General features: G+C 34.9%; 1 protein-coding gene and 1 long non-coding RNA gene across 4 annotated transcripts; one reads left to right on the top strand and one right to left on the bottom strand.

The window, feature by feature from the left end:
* The first annotated feature begins 1,881 nt into the window (after positions 1–1,881).
* Positions 1,882–7,221, top strand: LOC110455740. 2 transcript variants are annotated; one of them, XR_002463490.1, is made up of 2 exons: positions 1,882–2,022; positions 4,343–7,221. It is a non-coding gene; the product is annotated as an uncharacterized LOC110455740 (long non-coding RNA). The 2 variants fall into 2 exon arrangements; XR_002463491.1 differs by having other exon boundaries at positions 1,883–2,012.
* Positions 7,222–11,271: 4,050 nt separating this feature from the next.
* LOC110455741 (nucleolar and spindle-associated protein 1-like) lies at positions 11,272–21,922 on the bottom strand. Of its 2 annotated transcripts, none has more exons than XM_021506077.1 (10): positions 21,783–21,922; positions 21,182–21,265; positions 19,822–19,899; positions 18,773–19,201; positions 17,796–18,039; positions 16,489–16,587; positions 15,844–16,034; positions 14,631–14,964; positions 13,636–13,846; positions 11,272–12,125 (listed from the first exon to the last, which is right to left on the bottom strand). In XM_021506077.1, the coding sequence occupies exons 1-10, from the start codon at positions 21,864–21,866 to the stop codon at positions 12,038–12,040; spliced, it is 1,842 nt and encodes a 613-aa protein (XP_021361752.1). In that variant the 5' UTR covers positions 21,867–21,922; the 3' UTR covers positions 11,272–12,037. The 2 variants fall into 2 exon arrangements, with proteins under 2 accessions (XP_021361752.1, XP_021361751.1); XM_021506076.1 differs by having other exon boundaries at positions 11,273–12,125; positions 14,613–14,964.
* Positions 21,923–22,504: the final 582 nt, after the last annotated feature.

Here is a 22,504-nt window from a genome sequence, read left to right as displayed (position 1 = left end):
TAGCACAACTAAGGAAAACTACATATGAAATTTGAGGATAATCTTGAGAAATAGCGACAAGAAACTTTTACTGTCTAATTCAAAGATTGCTACTATGCGACCATTTTTATTTTTCCGATCAGTCCCAAAATGAAACATACGGCACAGCAAGGACCTATGGGAACCTAAATATGAAATTTTGAGATCGATCCAACCTTCACTTTCTGAGAAAGGGCGATAGCAAACATGAACTCAAAATATCAGAAACTTTCAGATGGTCAGCGTTTTCTTCCGACCAATGCAAAACGAAGGACCAACGGGATACTTCTTTGAAAAAAACCTAACACTTCTTGAGAAAAAAGTGACGTTTCATTTCCTAAAAATGAGCATTGTCGTTATATGTTCTTATACTGCGCGCTGTCGCCGCGTTTTTTTTTTTCAAATGCTCGATTTTCGTGTTTTTTGCGACAGCGTCAATATAGTTGTTTTTACAAAGCATTGCTTTGTCGCCGTGGAAAAGCACCGATTTACTTTCCTATACGGTAATAAAACGGTCTTTTTTCGTCGTGACAAAGTGCCGTTTTGTAAAATAGAATGGTGCTTTTTAGCTTCTCCACAGCGACCACTTTGTCCCTCTTGACACTCAAAATTTGTAAAATCATGTATTTGGCCATTTCCTCTCCATTAGTTCTGATAAGGTCTAAATTACTAGGTTCGCTCCCGATCCTCGACATATATGTTGAAATAAATTGTTTTCGCCAAAATCTCAACTTTCTTGATCAATTTTTATTCCAAGACTGTCACTTTATCTTGAATAACTCACGTCTCCTATTATCACGACAAAAATTGCAAAAGTCTTTCAGTTTTTTGTGGCTCTTCGGACTGGGGTAAAATTGTTTCCGTAAGCTAGATCTTGACCCATAAGCCTATACTTCCTTTTAAAATGTATAAACGTTTGTTTTACCGCGCTATTTTCCTTGTGTAGCAGAGTGATATAATTTTTACCAAATAAAAATCCATGATAAACAAGTTTCCACCAAACGACGACGCTCTAAGATTATAAGATATTAATTTCACTGACTAGTCTTCATCAGAAATAGCATTCCAATTAATTAGCCATAAATTAAAGGCCCTCAATCCTAAGTGACCTTTTTATGAGAACTTGATATACAGTGACGTCCCATATAAGTTTTTCACGTTACGTCATTTTCCCCTAGATTCTAAGTTAACCGACTTCTCGAAAATCGATGTTTCTGTCTTTTGTTTTAGCCAAAAATTGATAAAAATTAGCCTACACTAGAGAATTACTTAGCGCTTCGATTGGTAATATTAATATCAATACACGTTTCCTAAAATACTAAGCATAACTTAATGGGTTAATTGGCCAAAAGAATGTGTACGGCAATATTTATCAAGGTGTGCATATTACCACAATAAACACCGGATAACTCTCTAACAGGATATCAAGTTATATTAAAAAAAGGATATCAAACGAAGTCACGAAAATATTATTTGAAAAAAAGGAGTTAATTAAGGCATACATAGAATCCACAGGGAAAAGACGCTAACATAAAACACTTGTGGCACGTCACTGCATATTGATAAATACCAACCACAGAAACTGAAACTTTGGTAAACATTATATTGTTTTTCTTTTCAAAATACATTCTGCTTTTGTATGTGATTCTTAACATGCAGTGTACACGCCTAACATATTGTACAATATGCTAATGTTAAACAGTGTTTATTAAAATGTATAATGATATGTACAAGGACGTTGTATCTGATTTTTAAGAAATTAGGGTCATGTGTATTCAAGCTAAATCAGTTTGCTTCCTCTATAAATACGCCCTTTTCCTTAATCTGACGTGTCGAAGGGCAGGTAATAACTGTTACGTTAATGTCGACAGAGTTGTTTCCCTTTGATCATACATCATCCGATTTGATTGACCTGATTCCTACTGACTGGGCACCGTCTTTATATCTTATGACAGACAAGGTTCCCGTGCTGCACAGTGTCTGACGGCAACTCGGTAAGTGAAGGTAAGCCTTAATGCTTCTAGATCTCGGCACAAATAGAGTCGGACGGATGTGGTATTCGGGTGAAAATGGTTCCTCAAATGGTTGAGTGATTAAAATCGGACGGTCGGCTCCTGACAGTAGCTAGCCACTAGAGTAATGTGTACAAGGCACTATAGAGTGTGTGTACAAGGCTCACAGGTGTTTAAAAGTAAGTTGCATATTTTGTTCAGCACATTAGCGGTCTAACTAGGTCTAAGTAGACAAGTTTAAGTGTGTTTGGTTTTGTTTTGCTTTTTCATTTCCTCGATTCGTAAGGACTACCTACTGGAAAATTCGTTTTTAAATGCTAAATAGATCCAATCACATTGCATGGGAATGGCCCCAGATCCTTCCCATACGATATCCCATGCCTGAGTTTACAGTGGAGTAAATATCAAAGAAACCGTGCGGTAAAATGAACACGTTCAGACGTTCTTTATGAGTTAGGCCTATGTAAATCAGTGCATGCGTGATCTGTAATATATATACCCTATTTATAATTTTGGTCATGACCAATATGAGTCATACAGTAGTGGTAAAATCTACAAAACACAAAACATTAAATATCCTTTCCATTACTTAGGTTAATATATGGCCTGCAAAATATCTGAGATAACAACATTAAATGGGTGGTATGTGTAGCGTCATGTTATTTTTTAGCCAAAATGAAATTCAAAGGGTAATTTTACTTCTTTGAATTTCCACCAAAAAAAAGGATGATTTTAACCAGGTTAAGCATTTATATAAACATGATCCTCGCACATTTTTTCTTGAAAAATGAAGTGCCAGTGAGCTTATAAAGGCTGTTTGCATAGAATCATTATTTTCTTGTTCTGTTGCTACTTCAAAGAAGGGGGGAAGGGCTCTAGCAATCAAGTGGGAAAAAATGTTCAAATTTTCTTAAACCCACTTTAGGTCACTAAGGGGAAAAGGAGTTGAAAGTTGAGTGATTCGTTATATCCAGAAAGATCTTATTTTCATATGATATTCATTCTTTTCAATCTGGTTTACTTTCTTTCCCCATACATTTTGTATACTTGTGCCCTTTCAACTCATTCACCCCTGAAATTTCATAATGAACTATTCCAACCTTTGAATTGGAAGAGTTCAAATGTGTCTAAATCTACAACTCCACTTCATCACAAACCTACCTGCACTAAGTTCTAGTATATCCCACCTGTTCTACATTCTATTACGACCATAAACATATCAAAGGAATCAGATATCAAACAAGGCCTTGTTTATGACTGAAGTTATTGCGGAGGTAAATCTCCTTATGTACATATTGGCACACCTCTCCGCAGCTTAATGACTCGCTGCACTTCCTCCAAAAGACACCTTTATAAAGTTTTGTGATAAAACAGTATTGATTATAACCCAATACTAGAAATATAAATGTAGGAAAAAATTGCCAGATTTTTCACATCAAGACCTAAGATTTAGATTTCAATCTCAGAAAAAAGATGCACATTGACCGACTCCATATCATATTCCGTCTTTGCGTATTGCAGAGTTATCTTCTCTTGGGAGCAGGTATTGATTGTTACGTCACTTGTTTGTGAGTGTAACGTCATCAACTTTTGAGAAAACGACGTAATTTTCTCACACAAACCAATGACGTACCAATCAATCCCTGCTCCCAAGAGGAGATAACTCTGCAATACGCAAAGACCGAATATACATACATGCATGTATATATAGTTAACTTAGATAATAAATAAACAAGTTCTTGCGAAGGAAAATATAGAATAAAATAATAAGTATCCAAGACCGACTAGTCTTGGATATACTTATTATTTTATTCTTTACATATATAATTATAAGAAATGGTCTATATTGATTATATATATATCTTGAGTCAATATATTTTGGTAGCCATCTTGAATTTTGGATCTAGCCAATATACAATTTTGTGTACAATGTACCAATTTGGTTGGAGTCTAGTACAACTGGAGAACAAAGTTTTTGAGAGGAAACATTTTTAAATGGCACAACGTTAACACTTAACATTACAAAAACAATGGAGATGGCAAATTCAGTACGAGACAATTTTCCATCAACTACAAAATAAGAAATTTTCAGAATAATAATAATAAAAGTGAGCATCATCAAAAATACCGGTAATCATTTTATTGAAGGAAATGACTCTTTTCAAACTTTCAAATTCAATTTTGTTGTTGTGAATTCAATTTTCAATTATTGATGTTTCAATTTGAAAGTTATTTCATAGTATGAAGTTGCATATCTCTTTGATGGATGTTGAAACTCAGTATTGTAATTCAACTAAATTTCTTTGCTGCAGGTTCAACTGACCAGTGTCGGTGAAGTGTCGGCTAGGACCAGATTTGTTTAAGTAACCAGTGAGAGTGAAGTGTCCAGAGAAATGGCTAACTGCGGCTGGCTTTGGTCTGTAATATGGGTGATTATACTACTAGTTTTTGGCTGGCCCATCGGATTGATCTGTGCCCTCTTCTACTGTATGCTAAGTCCATTTGCTGCCTGTTGCCACGGCTGTAGCGAACTCATCAACCTGTTGGATAGAGGTGTCAAACTTCCTTTGACTTGTGCTCAAAATATGGTCGCAGGAAAGTCCATGTGTTGATGTTCATGCTAGCCAAGCTGTATGTAGACAGTCAGATGGGGAGCCCCAAGTGCAATATAATAGGACTTCAGTCTTGTGGAAAAGTAAAATGTGTGAAACAGGAATTATATCTCAGGATCCTTTGTGGAAATTTATTCCACTTAGACTATGGGAACAAGATGACTGCATACCACTTTTTTTGTTTTCGTCCCAAGATCTCAATAAATCCTGATATTAATAGCTACTAAAGTGTATCAGCTTATGGAAGGAGATTAGATATTCAGTAATCAGCAAGACTTACTAGTAACTTAATGAAATTTAAGTGATTTTGCCAAAGAAAATTTGAAGAACATTCAATTTGGTGAAGGATTATTAGCACGACTCCTATCCGACAATTTTTTCTTTTCCTTTTAACAAAATGTTTATGCAGAGGGTGCATGCTGCCTCACTATTTATCTGCTTTACAATATATTCCCCCCACATAGCAAACTATTGGATCTAAATCACTTGCGTTAATTTTCACTTGCGTTAATTAAGGATCTTACTTTTATTTTACCTCACTGCGTCCAAAGACCTTTTAAGTTTATGCAAGGCACAGCATCTTTTTGTCAGAAACTTTCTTTTAAAAAAGACTACTAGTCATGAGCAGCTAAGTCAATTTCAATAAAACATTTTTATATAAATGTGGACTAGTACACTAAGAACCTGCCATGGCCCTGATAAGGTATTAACCTGGTGAGCCAGGGTCTCTTTAAAAACAAGTTTCATTTTTTTCCAAAATATTATACAACTAAAAGCTTTTACATTTGTTATACAATTTATCATTATTTTTATATATCAAGCTGAATATATTGTTGTGATTTACAGATATTACATTTTACTTTCTCTATTTTGTGCAAGATCTGCAAAGAGGTCAGAGCCTGTGGTTGCTCATATTCTGTTGTTTTTTTGTTTTGTTTTTTCACATAAACTACAAGTTAAGGTTTGTATTAGGAGTTAAAAATGATTTGAATGTCATTTAAGTTCAAAGCGCTCCCTGATAAAAATGCGGCAGAATCATTTTGTAAACTATTTGTTAAACAACTAATCAAACCAAACTGGTACCCTATGGTTGCCTCTGGTGTAGTCCGAGTTTCCTCTGGCCCTGGCACCAGATATCTATCTGCCAAAATGTCTGAGTCTGGTGCCAGAGGAAACCCGGTCTACCTCTGGTGATTATCTGATGTATGAGTTGGCCCTGTTTTTATGTCATTCCAATTAATTTATCTCATCCACATATTTTATTTGGTAATTATTCATACATCACATGCAAACTATTTTCTTAAAAGTGTGGCATGAGTCGAATCTTGATCTCACATTTTAAAAAAATCCCTAGTAAATTATTAATGTCTTCTGTGCCCATGTTGAATGATGTACATTGTACTTGTATTTTGTACTTTGTGTTACCTCAAGCCTTTCTTCCTAGTAAATCTTGCCATCCGTTTATATCTAAAATGTATCCCAGATTTCCTGTTTAATATTACTGGGTTTATTTTTTAAGGTTGTAGGTATAATTTTATTATACAAATGTACCTGTATTGATATTGTACAACAACTAAAGTGCTTATGTCGAAAATGTATAACTATGGAATGCCAATCTTTAGATGTTTAGATATTTTTGTTATGGTAGTTTGTTTTATATTTATATAATATTCTCTATATATATATATATATATATACCTCTCTTCTGTGCCTTTACATGATGATCAGCTCCTTGATCATAAAAATCTTACTGAGTGAATTAAGAATTTTCATCATTAATAATAAAAATCTGTGAAATAAATCAAACTTTAGTAAACTATATGTAATACATGCATGTACCTGGTATTTGAAGTATATAAAGTACATACAAAATGTTCTGATGCGACATAATAGAAATAAACAACATCCAAGTATGCACCTGAATAGGTGATTTACTACCTTCAACATTCTACAAGTGATTTGTGTTTAGATTGATTGATATTTTATTAATTGAGCATAAAAATTGGATTCTGTTCCGAGTTGTGTACCTGTAACAATCTGGACAGAATCTCAGAAAACATTTTTGGAAATTATCATTATTTTTGACAGAAGGCAGTAATACTTACATGGTTAATTTTCATTGACAAGCACAATAAATGTATACTTAAAATTTGAGACAGATTTACAATATTAAAATGGAGCAGCCAAAAGCTAGAATCATCAGTTTGCTATCTCCAACATGATGATTTTGACATCACTTTGTATTTTTTCTACGATCATGGGGCTAGAACTGTCAAAAGCAACCTGCTTTGCAGTAAACTTGATGAATACTTGGTCAAAAGATTTCCTTCTGAAATTATTAGAAAATGTTGTGGTTTATTCTGTATTCTAAAACATACACTAACATTTGTCCACAACTCTTGTTATGTACATATACCATAAAGTGCTTTTACTATAAACAGAAATTTGCATCATAATCTCATGCAAACACAATTTAAAGAAATTAAGGGCATTGCTATTTGCTTTTCGTTCAAGTTGCTAATTGTAGCATGTTTAGCAGTAAGAACTTTATAATTTTAATAAAGATACTATTGTACATACATAGTCAATGTGTTATTTGTTGTTATCCCTCCTCATAACTTTACCAATATTTAGAGATACAAAACAGTTTCTCTGAACAAAGGTAGTACAAATTTGATGCTACAGGTTGGTTGTACAAAGTTTAACATCTTATCAACAGCTAAGCTCATTTAAGGATGTTGATGCTTTAGGAGAAATGCAATGTGATTTACTTGAAGAGTAGCTGATGCTGAAAGAGGCAACTAACTTTTTGGTGAAAATTTGTTATATTTTAGGGACTTGTTACACTCACCTGGCTCACAGGGGTGAAGTATTATATAAATATCACATTCATGAGAGGGGGATATTGCATATTTTCACCCCAAGGAAGCATTGTTGACCGAGGCGAAGTGTCATGTTAAGGTGTTTCACCACTTCACCATTTTTAAAGGTCGACAAACGTTTCAGAAAAGTTTTCACTGGGATGAACCAAGGGCGCATACATTTGGCACATGTAACAATTTTTGGAATAACACCCTGGCACTGGGACGAACCTGCACGCATACGTTTGGCGCATGTGATATTTTTTGGAATAACACCCTGTCTTCTTTATCTTTGTAAAACGAGCAAGTAACATTGAAAATGTTCACATCTTTCTCAACCAATCAGATTATGAGATTTTAACAGAAGGTATAATAATGTAATTTCAGGCCCCTTAGTCCTCTTGTTTGAATAAAATTCAATGTTCTATGTATAAAACAGTAAAAAGAATAGCACCGCCGCAGGCCAGTATGACTCCCAATTAGGGATAATGCATAAACCATTGACACTTTGATTTGACCTTCACCTCGGGAAGCTACAATCTGATTAAAACCAGATCTTTGATTCCACTCCTGGTACTCTATTTGACTGGAACGTAGAGTATCGGGAGTGGAATCAAATATCTGGATTTAATCAGATTGGGGAAGCTACAAATATACGGTACTGACCTGTGTACATGTATAATGTGACATAGATAAGTTTACCTTTAAATGGAACATGCTAGCCTACACCACACTACAGAAATGTTTATCTGTGTGAACATAGAACCAAGTCATTATTCAAAAGTGTTGACATTTAATTGCCGACAAATTTAGAATGTCCACTGGACAATATATTGCAAAATGTGATCAGGGCCCCTTTCACGTATTTAAATGTAACATTTTCCTGGTATTAATCCAGGCGGACCTGCAAAAGTTTATTCAGGCCTTGCAATGCCTGTCAAGGCTTGCATGAAAGCAGCATCAGGTTACTGGGTCCGACCTTATTTCATAAATGAACAACTCTGGTCCAACCATTTGGATCACCATAAACGAATGCGGTCCAAAATAAAAACTTGGGGGCATAACCAGTAACCGTTATTTATCTCACCTGTCCCCACGCGATAGTCGCCACCAATAGTAGATCATATTCAATGTGAAAAACATTGTATGATATTCAACTGCCTTGGTCCCCTCACAGATGTGGTGCTTGGCCAATTCACCAGGCAGAAGGAGCGGTCTGGATCTGCTGAATGGTGATGGTAGTGGACCTTAATTTGAAAGTTCTGCCACAAGTTCTTTTCCTGAGGAAAGCCATTCACACTTGCTTGTGAATTTCAGTGTTCCACATTGAAATCTTGCACTTTAAAACACTTAACATTCATGAGCAACTGACAATGTTACTGAACCATACGAAGATTCACACAGCGTCTCAACTTCCGAGTAAGAAGTACAACCTAGGATGTGATTAAATTGTATCTACATGTATAGTAAAAGTTTAATTGGTCAAGGAATTAAACTGTCTGATCAGGCAGCTATCCAGTATGAGGAGGCCACCCACCATGTGATTTTGTTCTGATTACTATACTACTGTACTCAAGATTGCTGAGGGACCTGGGTGTAAATGTATATGGTACAGTAACAACCCTTACACACAAGAACAAAGTAAAAACAAAGATAGGTTTCTGTAATAAATCCTTTATATTCCATTTCTACTGCAGTTTCATCAGTACAATGATTTGACAGGAAGGGCTATTTATTCTTTAAAAAATGAGATTTTAAGTAGCCTCCTGCCAACATATAACGATGTAATAGATTACATAGCTTTGTCCATAAAATGTGATTATAAAAAGCGCAGGTTTTTTTATATGACAAGCAAAATGACTAAAATCATATACATAAAATGATGAGATAATCCTTTAAAACTGAAGTAGCTGTCGCAATTGTGAAGCATTATACATTGTTATATAGGTTCCACAATTTTATTTACAATACAATTAAACATCACTTTTAACTGATGGAAGTAAAATTGGATAGTTAATCTTAATGCTTACCTTTTATCAGATTTCCACTCGCTCAATAAACCTGGTACTGCATACAGTTTAATACAAATCAAATTTGATATAACATTTTCATTGTACTGTAAAAGTATATATTTTCGTTAGGGTTAAATTTCGTTGTTGATGTATGGAGACAAATTTGTTTGGATAATATAATTTGTGGAATCAATATTCAGAACCCTGTATTTTTTCTGGTAAGCAAGAAGTTTAAATTGACAGGCGTGATGACACAGTGCAGGTAAATATAGTACAGGTAAGATCGGGGGAGATTTACTCGTTCGATGGTATGTGTTTAAAATGTCATTGGGATTGTTTTTCATGGTTTTTATAAAACCAGGAATGTAACGAAATTTAATACCCCAACAAAATATTATGCTTTTACAGGATATGACTATCAAAACCACAATCGGTCAAGTTTTTCAAAACTCTATGTTATACAATTAACATACACAAAAACTGCTACAATAATAAGAGTAAATCTATATTAATAAGATGGCAAGATACAACAAATGCCTACTTTTATACATACAAAATAAGTTATCAATTTTATCTTTTAAATTAATTTATTAAAATTGACAGGATAAAACATGTTTAAATTAAAAAAAAAATAAAGATTTCTTAAATTATTGATTATCTGTTTGATATAAAAATGAAACACTATTTTGAAAAAAAAAAAGTACATATATCTATGTGTGCAGTTTGGTTTAGGAGTTCAGGACTGAACTTCTTAATTAATTATATTTTCTGCAGACATTTGGCAATATTCTACCATTGAAGCATATAAAATATAAAAGTACATATTATAGTTATTTTCATATTTTTCGGTATTAACAATGTTCTGAACTTTCCAAAAATACCATCAGTAACAGAACATTCTACCGACTACTGCTAGAATCCGGTAATAAAGAGGATTAAGACCTTGGTCAGGGCAGTAACATGCAGCTGTAATTAGGGGCACATACACATGTTTTATTGTATTTATAAGTCCCAATCATTTAACAGAAAGTGCTATTAATGTATCTATTGAGTATTCATATCATCAATCATGCTTAAAAATACTGAAAATCTAAAAAAAAAATCAATCTATAAATCTACCTGTTAAACATGTGAAGGATCAATTTATGATTATTAAAGGTTCATGTTCCAACATTAAATAATACATTGTAATGAAAACTCATATGATGATAAGCATATACATAATTGTAAGCATTAATCAGAAAAAAAATATAATAACACATGGATCAGTATACAATACTATGAAGACAAAACAGATTATCATTTTATATATTAGTCTGGACAAAGACAAACTACTGCCTACAATATACGTACATAATGACAAGAACAAATTAAATTGACACGTGAAAATAAAACAGGAAAGATAGACAAGGGAAAGAAGACAGTTTGGAGACAAAGATAGTTTCATAAACAGGATCATTATGGAGAGGAACTTCAATTTTTTCTACCTGTGCAATACATATATATGAAGTTATAGGTGAAACAATGTGATGTACATTTAAATGATCGATTCAGTACAAAAGGTGGATAGAAGTATAGAAATATATTTCAGCACCACAGGAACATGGTACATGTATATCAAAGTATGATCATTTCAGCACCACACAACAATGGTACATATCAAAGTATGATCTTTTCAGCACCACAGGATGCTGGTACATCTATAGAGTATGATCATTCCAGCACCACCCAACAATGGTACGATCAAAGTATGATCATTTCAGCAACACAGGACTATGGTATGTCAATAGAGTATGATCATTTCAGCACCCGAGGATGATGGTACGATCAAAGTATGATCATTTCAGCACCATAGGACGATTGAACATCTATAGAGTATGATCATTTCAGCAACGCAGGACTATGTTACGTCGATAGAGTATGATCATTTCAGCACCATAGGATGATGGTACATCTATAGAGTATGATCTTTTCAGCACCATAGCACGATGGTACATCTATAGAGTATGATCATTCCAGCACCACACAACAATGGTACGATCAAAGTATGATCATTTCAGCAACACAGGACTATGGTACGTCGATAGAGTATGATCATTTCAGCACCATAGCACGATGGTACATCTATAGAGTATGATCATTTCAGCACCATAGGACGATGGAACATCTATAGAGTATGATCAATTCAGCACCACAGAACAATGGTACATATCAAAGTATGATCATTTCAGCACCATAGCACGATGGTACATCTATAGAGTATTATCATTTCAGTACAATTTCTTCCTTTAGGAAATGACTTGTTTTAAGAAATCTGATGTGACTGGTCTGTCCATGTAAAAGAAAGCAGCTCCATAAGACCATTGAGATAAACATCTGATTGCTTGGTATGATCAACTTTCTGATCCAAGTAGTCCATCCACATAAGGGAATGTTTCCACACACACTGTATACAGTGAACACTTCGTGGTGGTAATTATGACAGTTTTAGCACCACACAACAATTTTAGCCCAGACAAATTCTATTGTGCCTTGATCCCTCGCCGTGACATGTGCTTATCAAATTTCTGGTCTGCCCTCTTCTTCATTGCTACAGCTCGACGATTTTCTCTGAAAGATACATTTAATATAATTTGAGGAATTTATGCTTTTTACCATGAACAGACACACTGAAAAAACACTTTCTCTAAACCCACTTACCAAAGACGGGGTATAATAATGTCCACATTTTAAAATTCAAATAAATATTATGAGATTGATGAAACATTTATTTCAACACTGCTCTGGCAAGCTATGAAAAACAACATCAAAACAATCCATAAATCTTGAAATGAATCAATATCCTTTCTAAACCATTAATTTGAGCCCATGGCTTTTCAACGTCTTCTCATAAAGCACTGAACAAATTTCAACCAAATTTTCTATTATTTGGATACTAAGGGATCAAAATGTCTCGTTTGGTGCTCCAAACTGTCATCTTCTTCTCATAACTAAGAAATTACGGAGCTTAGATATATATCTCATTTTTATACGCCCGTTGATTGATGGGGCTTTACGTCCTTGTTCCAGTTATAACTGAGCCTAGGACAATTATACGCCGGTCAAATTTGACAGAAGTATTATGGTATGGGGTGGTCCGGCCGGCATAAATTTTTGTTTGTCTGGCAATCTCCTCCTACATTTTTCGATCGATCTCTGTGAAACTTGATACACATTATAATCATATGTAGTTGTGTCTACCTTAAAAAAGAATTTTGATTTGACAATTTTTCCAAAAGTGTTTGCCCTTTGTTCATTTCAGTATTTGATTTTTTGTCTGGAGATCTCCTTCTACATTTTTTGACAGATTTCTTTGAAACTTAGTACGCTAAATAATCATGATATGCTGTTGTGTCTCCTTGAAAAGAATTTTGATTCAAAAAATTTTGAAAAAGTTATTGCCCTTTGTTTATTTCAGTATTTGATTTTTGTCCGGCAATCTCCTCCTACATTTTTCAACGGATCTCTTTTAAACTTGGTATACATTATAATCATGATATGAAGTTGTGTCTCCCTCAAAAGAATTTTGATTTGATGATTTATGCAAAAGTAATTGCCCTTTGTTCATTTCAGTATTTGATTTTTTGTCTGGAGATTTTCTTCTACATTTTTTATAGCATATCAGCTAACCACTCTTAGAGTGATGCAGATCTTATTTCAATGTAAGAAAGTATATAACACTATATGGCATTCGACGGGCGTATATTGTTCCGCCCTGCGGTATATAACACTATATGGCATTCGACGGGCGTATATTGTTCCGCCCTGCGGTATATAACACTATATGGCATTCGACGGGCGTATATTGTTCCGCCCCGCGGTATATAACACTATATGGCATTCGACGGGCGTATATTGTTCCGCCCCGCAGTATATAACTGGGTTGCTTCTATTACAAGGAGTAACTGTTGGGTTCTAGAACTGGTAATTTTTAACATTTTTTCTTCTTCAAAAACATCAAAATTTCAGAAAAAGTTAAGGTTTGGTCTTCAGCACAATCTAAAATACAAACTTCCCGACTCATTCATCAATCTCATGTGAAACAAAAAAAACATCACTGTCCTAACTTGATGGTACCAACCTTCCTGCCACCTTTGGTGTTTTCACGCTGACTTTTGGTTCACCCTTTGCAGTGGAGTACATGGTGGCAGTTTCCAAGGGCTTGAGTGTGCCTTTGTGCGTTTTCCACGTGATGGGGCGAGCTAGACTTGCTTTTAGGTCAAACTTCTTGGTTGTTGACTTGCTGTCATTTAGTGTACAGTTTATAGAGGCATCAAACCTGAAAGGTGTGACTGCAATAAAAAATATAGGTGATAAGGGACCATCTTGTTACAGTACTGATGGTCAAACTAAAGAAGCAATATGATTGATCATTCCATAAACTTATATTATTACTTTTTTATCATACCAGGTATTGAAAATAATCTGTTATTTCATATTTAACAAAATGATCTGTCAATTTAGGTAAACTAAAAATTGTCTATAAGACATGAATGCATCCCCTCAAATGGAAATTAGTGTCACTGTCAAATTTCCATAAAAAGATGACTTGTAACATGAAAACTGAAATACAAACTAATTCAAAGCATTCTCATACTTGACTTTTTTTATAAAGCTTGATCATTTTTTTTTTCATTTTTTTAGATAGTTAGTGACCTTGGAACTCTGAAATATGGACTCATTTGAGGTATCTTCATACTTAAACTTTGTTGAAAATTTATTAAGAAAAGAGTTGCTAAAACAATGACACTGAATCAGGACCAGATAGGACAGTAGGGATTTATGTAAACTATATGCCGCCGCCCCCCCTCTGCTAATAAATGGCGGTAGGCATAGCAAACATTTGCTAACAGTACAGTAGCCTAACCCTGACACTTTCAGTTCTCAGGAAGAAGCTGTTCAAATATAACAGTCCATGGACTGGCATCATTTGGATGAATGGATGGGAAAATAATATGGCCTTGAACAGATTTAAAGGGTTGGTTGAGTTACAGGAAAGAGTTGTTTTGTTTGGTCTTATGAAGTTCCAGAGTACTACTGATTGAAAAGAACTTTTACCAAATGATTTGCGGTTACCATTGCCCTTGGGAAGCGTGCCTGGTGTTTTGAGTTTGCTGAAGTTGAGGTTCATGTTACTGGTCGAAAGGACAGAAGGCTGAAAAGTGGCAGTCCCAGATGAAGACGCTCGGGGTGATTTTCTGGTGTTTGTATTGAAGTCCAAGTTCATATTTTTGGTGCTGAAAACTGTTGGTTTAAATGTCACTGGTGTTTTAGTTTTCAGCACTGCAGCAACAGGTGTTTTGGTTTTTGACACTCCAACAGGTGTTTTGGTTTTTGACACTCCAACAGGCGTCTTCGTCTTCACTGCTTTTGTCCCGGGGGTAACAAACAGTGAGGATTTTGTAGTTGTCTGAAAAAACCCCACAACAAATAGTGTTGTAAACAAGAATCCCAATTTTATAATATGTGCGACCTTCAGAGCGGGTCAGGATAAAATTCAATTTACTTGATAGCAGGAAAGCTTATGTTACAGGCTAAATATCGTAACTCTACATCTGACAGATCTGTGTTGAAAGTTCTGATTTTTATCTATTTTACTAAAGGAACTTTCGAAGTTAGTCAAAGTAATTTATTCAAATGAACGAATGTTTTATCCCTGCACACTGTAGGCTTCAAGTTACTACATTTTTGTATTGTGTTGCTCCATGCTGTTTGGATATTTAGACCAAAGCCTGTATTCAAGAAACTATTCTCATACTCAAACTTGGATTCTATGCTCAAGGTCGATTTCTTGTTCCGGTGATAAATAAATAAAAACTACACAACTTGTCCGTGATTTGGGAGAACTTTGGAGACTAAAACCACACCTATTTTCAATGTTTACACCTGACATTTTTGTCGTGACGCATGATTTAGTGAGAAGCAAGAACAGAGTTCATGCTTGAACATGAGAACAGTTTACAGGCCGTTGATCATTTGACATTTTATTTAACCCCTGTGACCTTGAAAGTGATGTCAATGCCATTCATTTACACAAAATCTGTATTCGTCTTTTAAGTGTGTTACTGCCAGACACTTTGACCACAATATGAATCCCCATCACATAACAATGCTTCCAGTCTTGGTGAAATTTCATTCAGTAGTTTAGAAGAAGTCACTTGGTGAAATTGTAGACAAATTGCCAATGGATGCAACAGTACAGCATTGGAAAGAAATTTGTATTGTCACTACTTCCAAGACTTGGCAGTGTTCTAACAGCCTTACCTTGAAGGTGTCCTAGCAGCCTTACCTTGAATGCTGTGGGTGTCTTGTGACTCTTTAGTTTACTGATGGCTGCCTTGGTTTCTTCCAGCAATGTCTTTGTCTTTTTGGCTGAGCTGGCAAAGTCATCTTGGCGCCTCCTTTTCTTGCTGAGGTACACATCAATGGACTCCATTTTGTCAAACTCTTTCTTGTGAATTTTTGTCCAGTTCTTATTTCCTGTAGTTTTTTTAAGAATAAAGATCAATCATTTTCCATTCCACGATATATAACATTTAGTTTAAAATCATATAATTTATGTTATAACAATGCATTGTACAAGACAATTTTTTCCTTTTCTGTTGCCATTCTGACATTCAAATTGACAATGAATTCAAACAGACAGCAATTTATAAAACTAATACTGGGTGGTTCATTTTAATAGAATGGTGAGTGCAGAAGACGGAGGGTTTCCTGGACATCGGAAACACAACATGTTCCTTAACTCCATCTTTTTGGTGATAACATACATAAAAAGACAGGATTGATGTTGCTTAGTATGCCTCCGATTGCTTCGGTATTAAATAGTTCTCATTTACAAAGTGCCAAACGCCACAAATGTAATGGACAATCTACACTATTAAGTAGAATAGGAAAACTCACACACAATATTGGTTAAAATAAAAACACTTGCCTGGAGTCAAAGGTTTTTGTTCTTTAGCCTCTTTTCTGGCAGCTAGAAAAGCTGCAAATCGGGGAATACCTGTTTTTTTAACAGGGTCCTTTTCTGATACTGTAAATAAAAAATATTAGGCATAAGTTAGTTGTAAGTCAACATAGTGAACATACAACAATTTTTTTATGCAAGAACTTATTCAAAATGAAAAATATCTACTAGAAACTGTCTGTAAAACATAACAGATCTGATGGAAAATGGGGCTTATAAAACACAAAGAAAATGAGCTAAATGCAAAGTCAAATCAGTAGACAGAACATATTCGTCACAATAACCTACATTTAATATACTAATGCAGTACTTCTCAATGTATCCACACATTCAGTTTCATGTTTGTTTGATTTCTTACATAAGAGTAATGGAACTTAACACAAAGGCGAACCATGATGTAGTGTGGATGGGTTTACCAATAGATGGACAGTTTCCCCTCCTCAAAATATGAAATGAGCTCCTTACATTCACTAAAAATCACTATCAGGAGATCACAGTATGGATCTATTGAATTTCATGGTGTTAGGTCATACTTCTCACAGATCAGAATGAATCTATTGAATTTCATGGTGTTAGGTCATACTTTTCAGCACACAAGATCTGGATGTTTGTATAAAATAACAGAAAAGGTCCCCTCCTAAACTATGTGGGGAGGGCATACATATTGCTTTGTTATTAATGGTGTTGTGTCCCCATAGAGGTGAAGAGACAGGGCCTGGTAGGGGAAATGGGAATAAATCTTAAAAGAGTACTTTTTAGGGTCAGGTAAGTTCATTCAACATAGAGGGCCTGTATTTCCCACCTGGATATTAACAATATTGACAAAGCATTCTTCTTAAAAACTATAAGGAGGGCCAGTCCCTGCAGCATATGTGTATTCATTCTTTGTAGCCAATTTAGAATTCCCACAACCTAAAGGATTCTTAATGTCAATTTTTGACAAATTCCTATTCAGAGGTTGAGAAGAAGGAATTGTTGACAGAGAAATGCCACAATCCAGCATAAACTCACCTTGGTCTTTCAGATGAGAGGGGCTAAGATAACATGAATTCAAACTTTCTAAGTATCCAATTTGAATGACTTTAGGTTATGAAACATCAATTAAACTAAGGTTACAACCTGAGGTTTTCTGAAAGTTTAAACTCTTGTGTAAGACTACCCTATCCTCCACATCAATAAAACAAGTTTCCCTAGAATATGTGACATTTAATCTTATGCCTGATATGTAAATTTTAAGTGTAAGTTACCATGTATATCATGTTATAACATATCACCTTTCTTTTGCACTTTTTTATCAATGGCTGACAGCAGCTTCTCCTTCATCTCAGCACTGCCCATGTTTTCTGTGAGAGCTCCAAGCATCTCCTGCGCCCCTGGGCTCCCTGATTTCCGTTCCTCTACCGACTTCTTTTCAAATGTACTTCTCCGTGTGCAGCACTGGTTCTCTGTCGGCTCATCTGGCAAAGGAACAATCTCAAACGTACTGCGCCTCTTTTTTGCCTCCTGTGGTGTTCTTTTCTGAAATGAGATATTATGAATACTGAAAATAGTGAATGAAATGTTTAACCTATATAAGATAAACAATTTTAGTAAAGTGGCAATGATTTATATGGTTCCTGACCGCCAATGGTAAAATAAGCCATGTGTTATCTCAAGGCTAGATATCTTCGCACGACCTCCACACTATAAGTTTCATATACAGCTCTCAAGTCCTTGAGGGAGTAGAAACAGACTTATCTGATTGGAATGTGTACATGTCCAAATTCTGTTAAAATCTTTTTTGACAGCCATCCTGGACTTATACCTAGACTTTAAGAAAAAGCTGGCAATGGGAGAAATGACAACAAGCTATGATATATTCTCAGAGGGGAAGATGAACAAATAATTGTTACTGGACTCTTATCAATTCTACAGATTTGATGTCGATATTTTCTGTACAAGACTTCAATATTGGTGATTGTAAACATGTACTCATTTTTCTGGGCTGCTTTTTTATAAAACGTGGCTTTCTAATTAAGAATGAGTACCTTTCTGATTTAAATTAGAGCGTTTCTGACTTGAATAAGGAATTCAGCTTGGTCCGTATAAAACATTTTTGATATTCAGATTTTTTACCAAAATCCTAAGACACAAAAAAACTTAACTGATTTTTTCTTTCTTTCAATTTTAGGTTTTTGGTCACAATATCATTGATATTTGATATCCAATTTGAATGGCTACTTAAACAATGTACATGAGTACCGGGCATTACCTGGTTTGACATGCGCTTTACAGATGCTTGCGTTTTAGGCTTGTTCGGTGTGGCCGACTTCAATGCAGATTTCGGTGTTGACAGTTTTGGAGTGGTTAGCTTTGGTTTTGGTGTGAGGACTTTGGGTGTGGCAATTCTTGGTGCGACATTCTTAGGTGTTACAACTTTTGTTGTTGCGGACTTGACCTTGTTGATTTGTGGGGTTAATGCTTTCGGAGTCCTTGTCGGTGTATTAAAGGGTCTGGGAGTTCCTTTAGGTGTAATACAAGGTTTGGTTGTGGCGAGACTTTTCCTGACCAAAGGAGATAATACACTAGGTTGTTTTGACCCAAGAAGTCCTGGCCTTACAGTCTTCACACTGGCTGGAGCGGTAGGTTTGGTATCCTTAATCACTGGTACAGCTTTTGATTTCATCACCTTCTCTTTTTTCTACAAAATGTGAATATATTGGGTTTGATACAAGCTATATAAAGCGTAAAGAGAAAATTTCATTAAACCTGATCAATGAATGTACCTGCGCCCTGCGATAACATAATATAAGGACTAAAATGTGTTTTGTATTAATTATGGTATATAACACAGCTTTGTTCGTCTGTTCAAAGCTACATAATGTACATATATGTACCATGCATCTTTGAGACATGTTTGAATGGAATTAAGTTGCATACCATCATTTAGTCTGAACCAATCTTTACAAGATTTTCCTGACTTATAAACTTTTTGGATAATTTCTTAAAAGTTAGGTTCATGGTTGAACACATGCTATATACTATGGTAAAACATCAAAAGTCGAGCTGATAAATCAATAGTTGATGGATACTATATCATGAATATAAAACGACCATACTGAATATAACCCAACCACTGTAAAATAAAGTGAATTTCAGTAAAATTTCAGAGAGGTCAGGTTATAATCAGTATTATTGGGTTTAATTTTTCATTACCATGATATGAGGAAATTCAGTAGTTTAATTTGTAGTCACCAGACATTATTGATTTTTAAGTTGACATGATTTTATGTATACTATAATTCACTTTTTCTTCATTACCCGTCTTCCTGGGCCTTTTTTCCCCTTATTTTCAACCTCATTTGGTTTCTCTTCATCTCCTTGACTTTCTGATGTTTTCTGCAAATGAAATCACAGTGATAAGGGCTAAAAGGGCTGTTTAACTGTATAAATATATATACCTGCATCATTTACTTAAATAAATAAAAATATACAACATTTGATATAGTGCAATATCTAGCTAGATTAAGCCACTCTAAAGCACTTTTGTCATAACTTTGAGCATTTAATGCATCTGTCTTGTTCACCCAAACTAGACATTTTTATGAGAAACAATTTTTACAAAAGATTGTAGTGTCAAGTCATTTCACCCTAAATCCTGTTCGCCCTGAGTTGTTTCACGCTAGGTTGTTTTGCTTTAGAATTATTTAAGGGTGAAACTTTTTCAGACCTGTTTAGTACTGTACATGAAAGTATATGACTACTTTAATCTCATTTAAAGTTTTCATTAGTCTTCCTTGGTCTTTTTTTGTCATAAGACTCGTTGGATCCTTACATTGTCAACAAGATCTGCACATAGCATACACATGAAATTCTTCCAACATCAAGATTATTCATGAAACAATGATTAAATGCAGTAAGTTTTTAATCATTAAAAACATTTAAATTTATATTTATAACTTTAAAATTATATGTATTTGAATTAGGGCAAAACAATCTTGGGCAAACTGGATTAGGGATTTAGAGCGAAACAACCCAGATGGAAAGATTAATCTGGGTCATTTTGTCCCAAAATCCTGTTTGCACTAGAGGTTGTTTGGTCCTTAATGAATATGTATTTTGAAAGATATAAATATTTTGTTACATGTTGTCAATGAATACTAGCCGCTTTTATATTTGTTTCATGTTTATTATTGTGCTACAAGAAGAATGTCATGTAATGATGTATACTGTGTGGAGATCTTGTTGGCCATACCAGTAAGAATGTATGAGTCTGTCTGACAACATAAAATATTTGATATATGTGTACGTGACTCCAAAAGCCTCACTCCATTAATTTAAACAGACTAGAAAATGTTTCCTTTTAAAAGACATTTTTAAGGCAAAGCAAACTACCCTGAAACAACCTTGGGCAAGCAGCATCTTTGGTGTGTCATTCACTGTGTCATGGATGTATTTAGTTTTGGGGTCATATATTTATTCTTATGACACCACTGTATAGCCAGAGGGTACTGACAGCTCACTGAACTTCATGCTGTGTCTACGTGTGTATCATAGTAACCAGCTTCAACATGACAATGACTATATATGTACTATCCATGTCAATTTCATTCAAGCAATTAGCTGTAATCTTAAAACTTTTCTGTAAAGTTTTAATCTCAGATAATAGATGGAGTATAACCTTGTCGTTAGCATCCTGCTGTTTTTCTGTAATCTTGTTCTGGTCCAGTACATGTTCTATAAGGGCATTTCGCAATTTGTCAATCTAAAAAAGCAATGAATATTAATACATCCATTAATATTTTGGCATTGTAGTTACATACAAATACATTTTAATGATCTCAACTAATTTCTTAAAATATATAAACACACGTAACGTAAAATTAGCCGATGCTGTCAGTATTTCTTCACATTCCTAATTTTTCCTTTTTTTATATTATCCACAGGTCAGGTGCTGGACATACTGATGTTATTCACCTAACATTATATTATGATTAGTACAGTGAAATACTGTATAAACGTTATAGGTATTAGTGTGTCCAGCACCTGTGTTTTTATCTCTATGCAATAATTTTATTAACAGTATAGTTACACCAGTTATAAATATAAGGACAGTGCCATTTAATTTTGGACTTGCTTATGTAAGAGGTTTCGATGTTACAGCTACTGTACAGTACTGTAAACAATATTTAATCTGAAACCAAACGATCAGCTGAGAGCGACAGAACAGACGAGGTTGCAATATTTAAACTACACACTCATATATTAGCATCACTACAAACCTTCATGTTGGCTCTGATGCCAAGTGACTTTGCACGTTTCTGCAACTCATTATATTTCAGGGAAAATATCTCTTCTACATCCATTTTTATCAACAATCACAAACCTAAGCTGAAATAAAAATGTCCGCCGAATGTTTGAAAATTTGTTAACTCGGCTCTGATTGGTCAATAGATCGAAACAAGAATGATACATAAAAGCGGGGAGGTAAAATACTAAAACGACAACGACAACAACCGACCTCAACCGGCATTACTGTAGGCCGAAAGCTGTGACTTCGTCAGTTATCGGTTAGATACTATGTTTACTGTTATATAAACTACCAGTGAGTTACAGATGTGTAGAGGATTGTATGTTATGATTAGTTTCTATACGTAATTCATGCTAATTATCATTGTGCAATTTACCACTACTTTGTGTGTCTTGTCAGACCGTGTTCATTGCTGAATAAACATATTTAAAGTAAACGGAACAGAGTCCCATTTATGAACACGGTCAGAATACTGAACCCCATCATTGCCACATCACAACAATGCCAGCTGTAGCCGGCCCTATCACAGACTGCGACTATGTCACGGATGACCTGGATGTCACTATCGTCGCGGCACTCATCACGGCTTACTCCGCTGTACACATACCCAAACGAGAACACGCTGCTAAAGTTGAGAAAGTTAAGCGACCCACGCTCAGTGCCGCAGGATCTAGCGAGGAGTGGGCATATTTC

The sequence above is a fragment of the Mizuhopecten yessoensis genome, unplaced genomic scaffold (assembly GCF_002113885.1).
Source record: "Mizuhopecten yessoensis strain PY_sf001 unplaced genomic scaffold, ASM211388v2 scaffold8365, whole genome shotgun sequence".
Taxonomy (NCBI): Eukaryota; Metazoa; Mollusca; class Bivalvia; order Pectinida; family Pectinidae; genus Mizuhopecten; species Mizuhopecten yessoensis.
This window is presented reverse-complemented; position numbering and strand designations above follow the sequence as displayed.

Bases quoted from the DNA above. Each gene is read 5' to 3' on its own strand.
- LOC110455741 (XM_021506076.1), bottom strand. From the start codon at position 21,866: ATGGATGTAGAAGAGATATTTTCCCTGAAATATAATGAGTTGCAGAAA. The intron at 21,266-21,782 runs GTTTGTAGTGAT...TTGCTTTTTTAG, and splicing joins GCATCAGAGCCAACATGAAG to ATTGACAAATTGCGAAATGC. The intron at 19,900-21,181 runs GTTATACTCCAT...TTTCATTTGCAG, and splicing joins AGCAGGATGCTAACGACAAG to AAAACATCAGAAAGTCAAGG.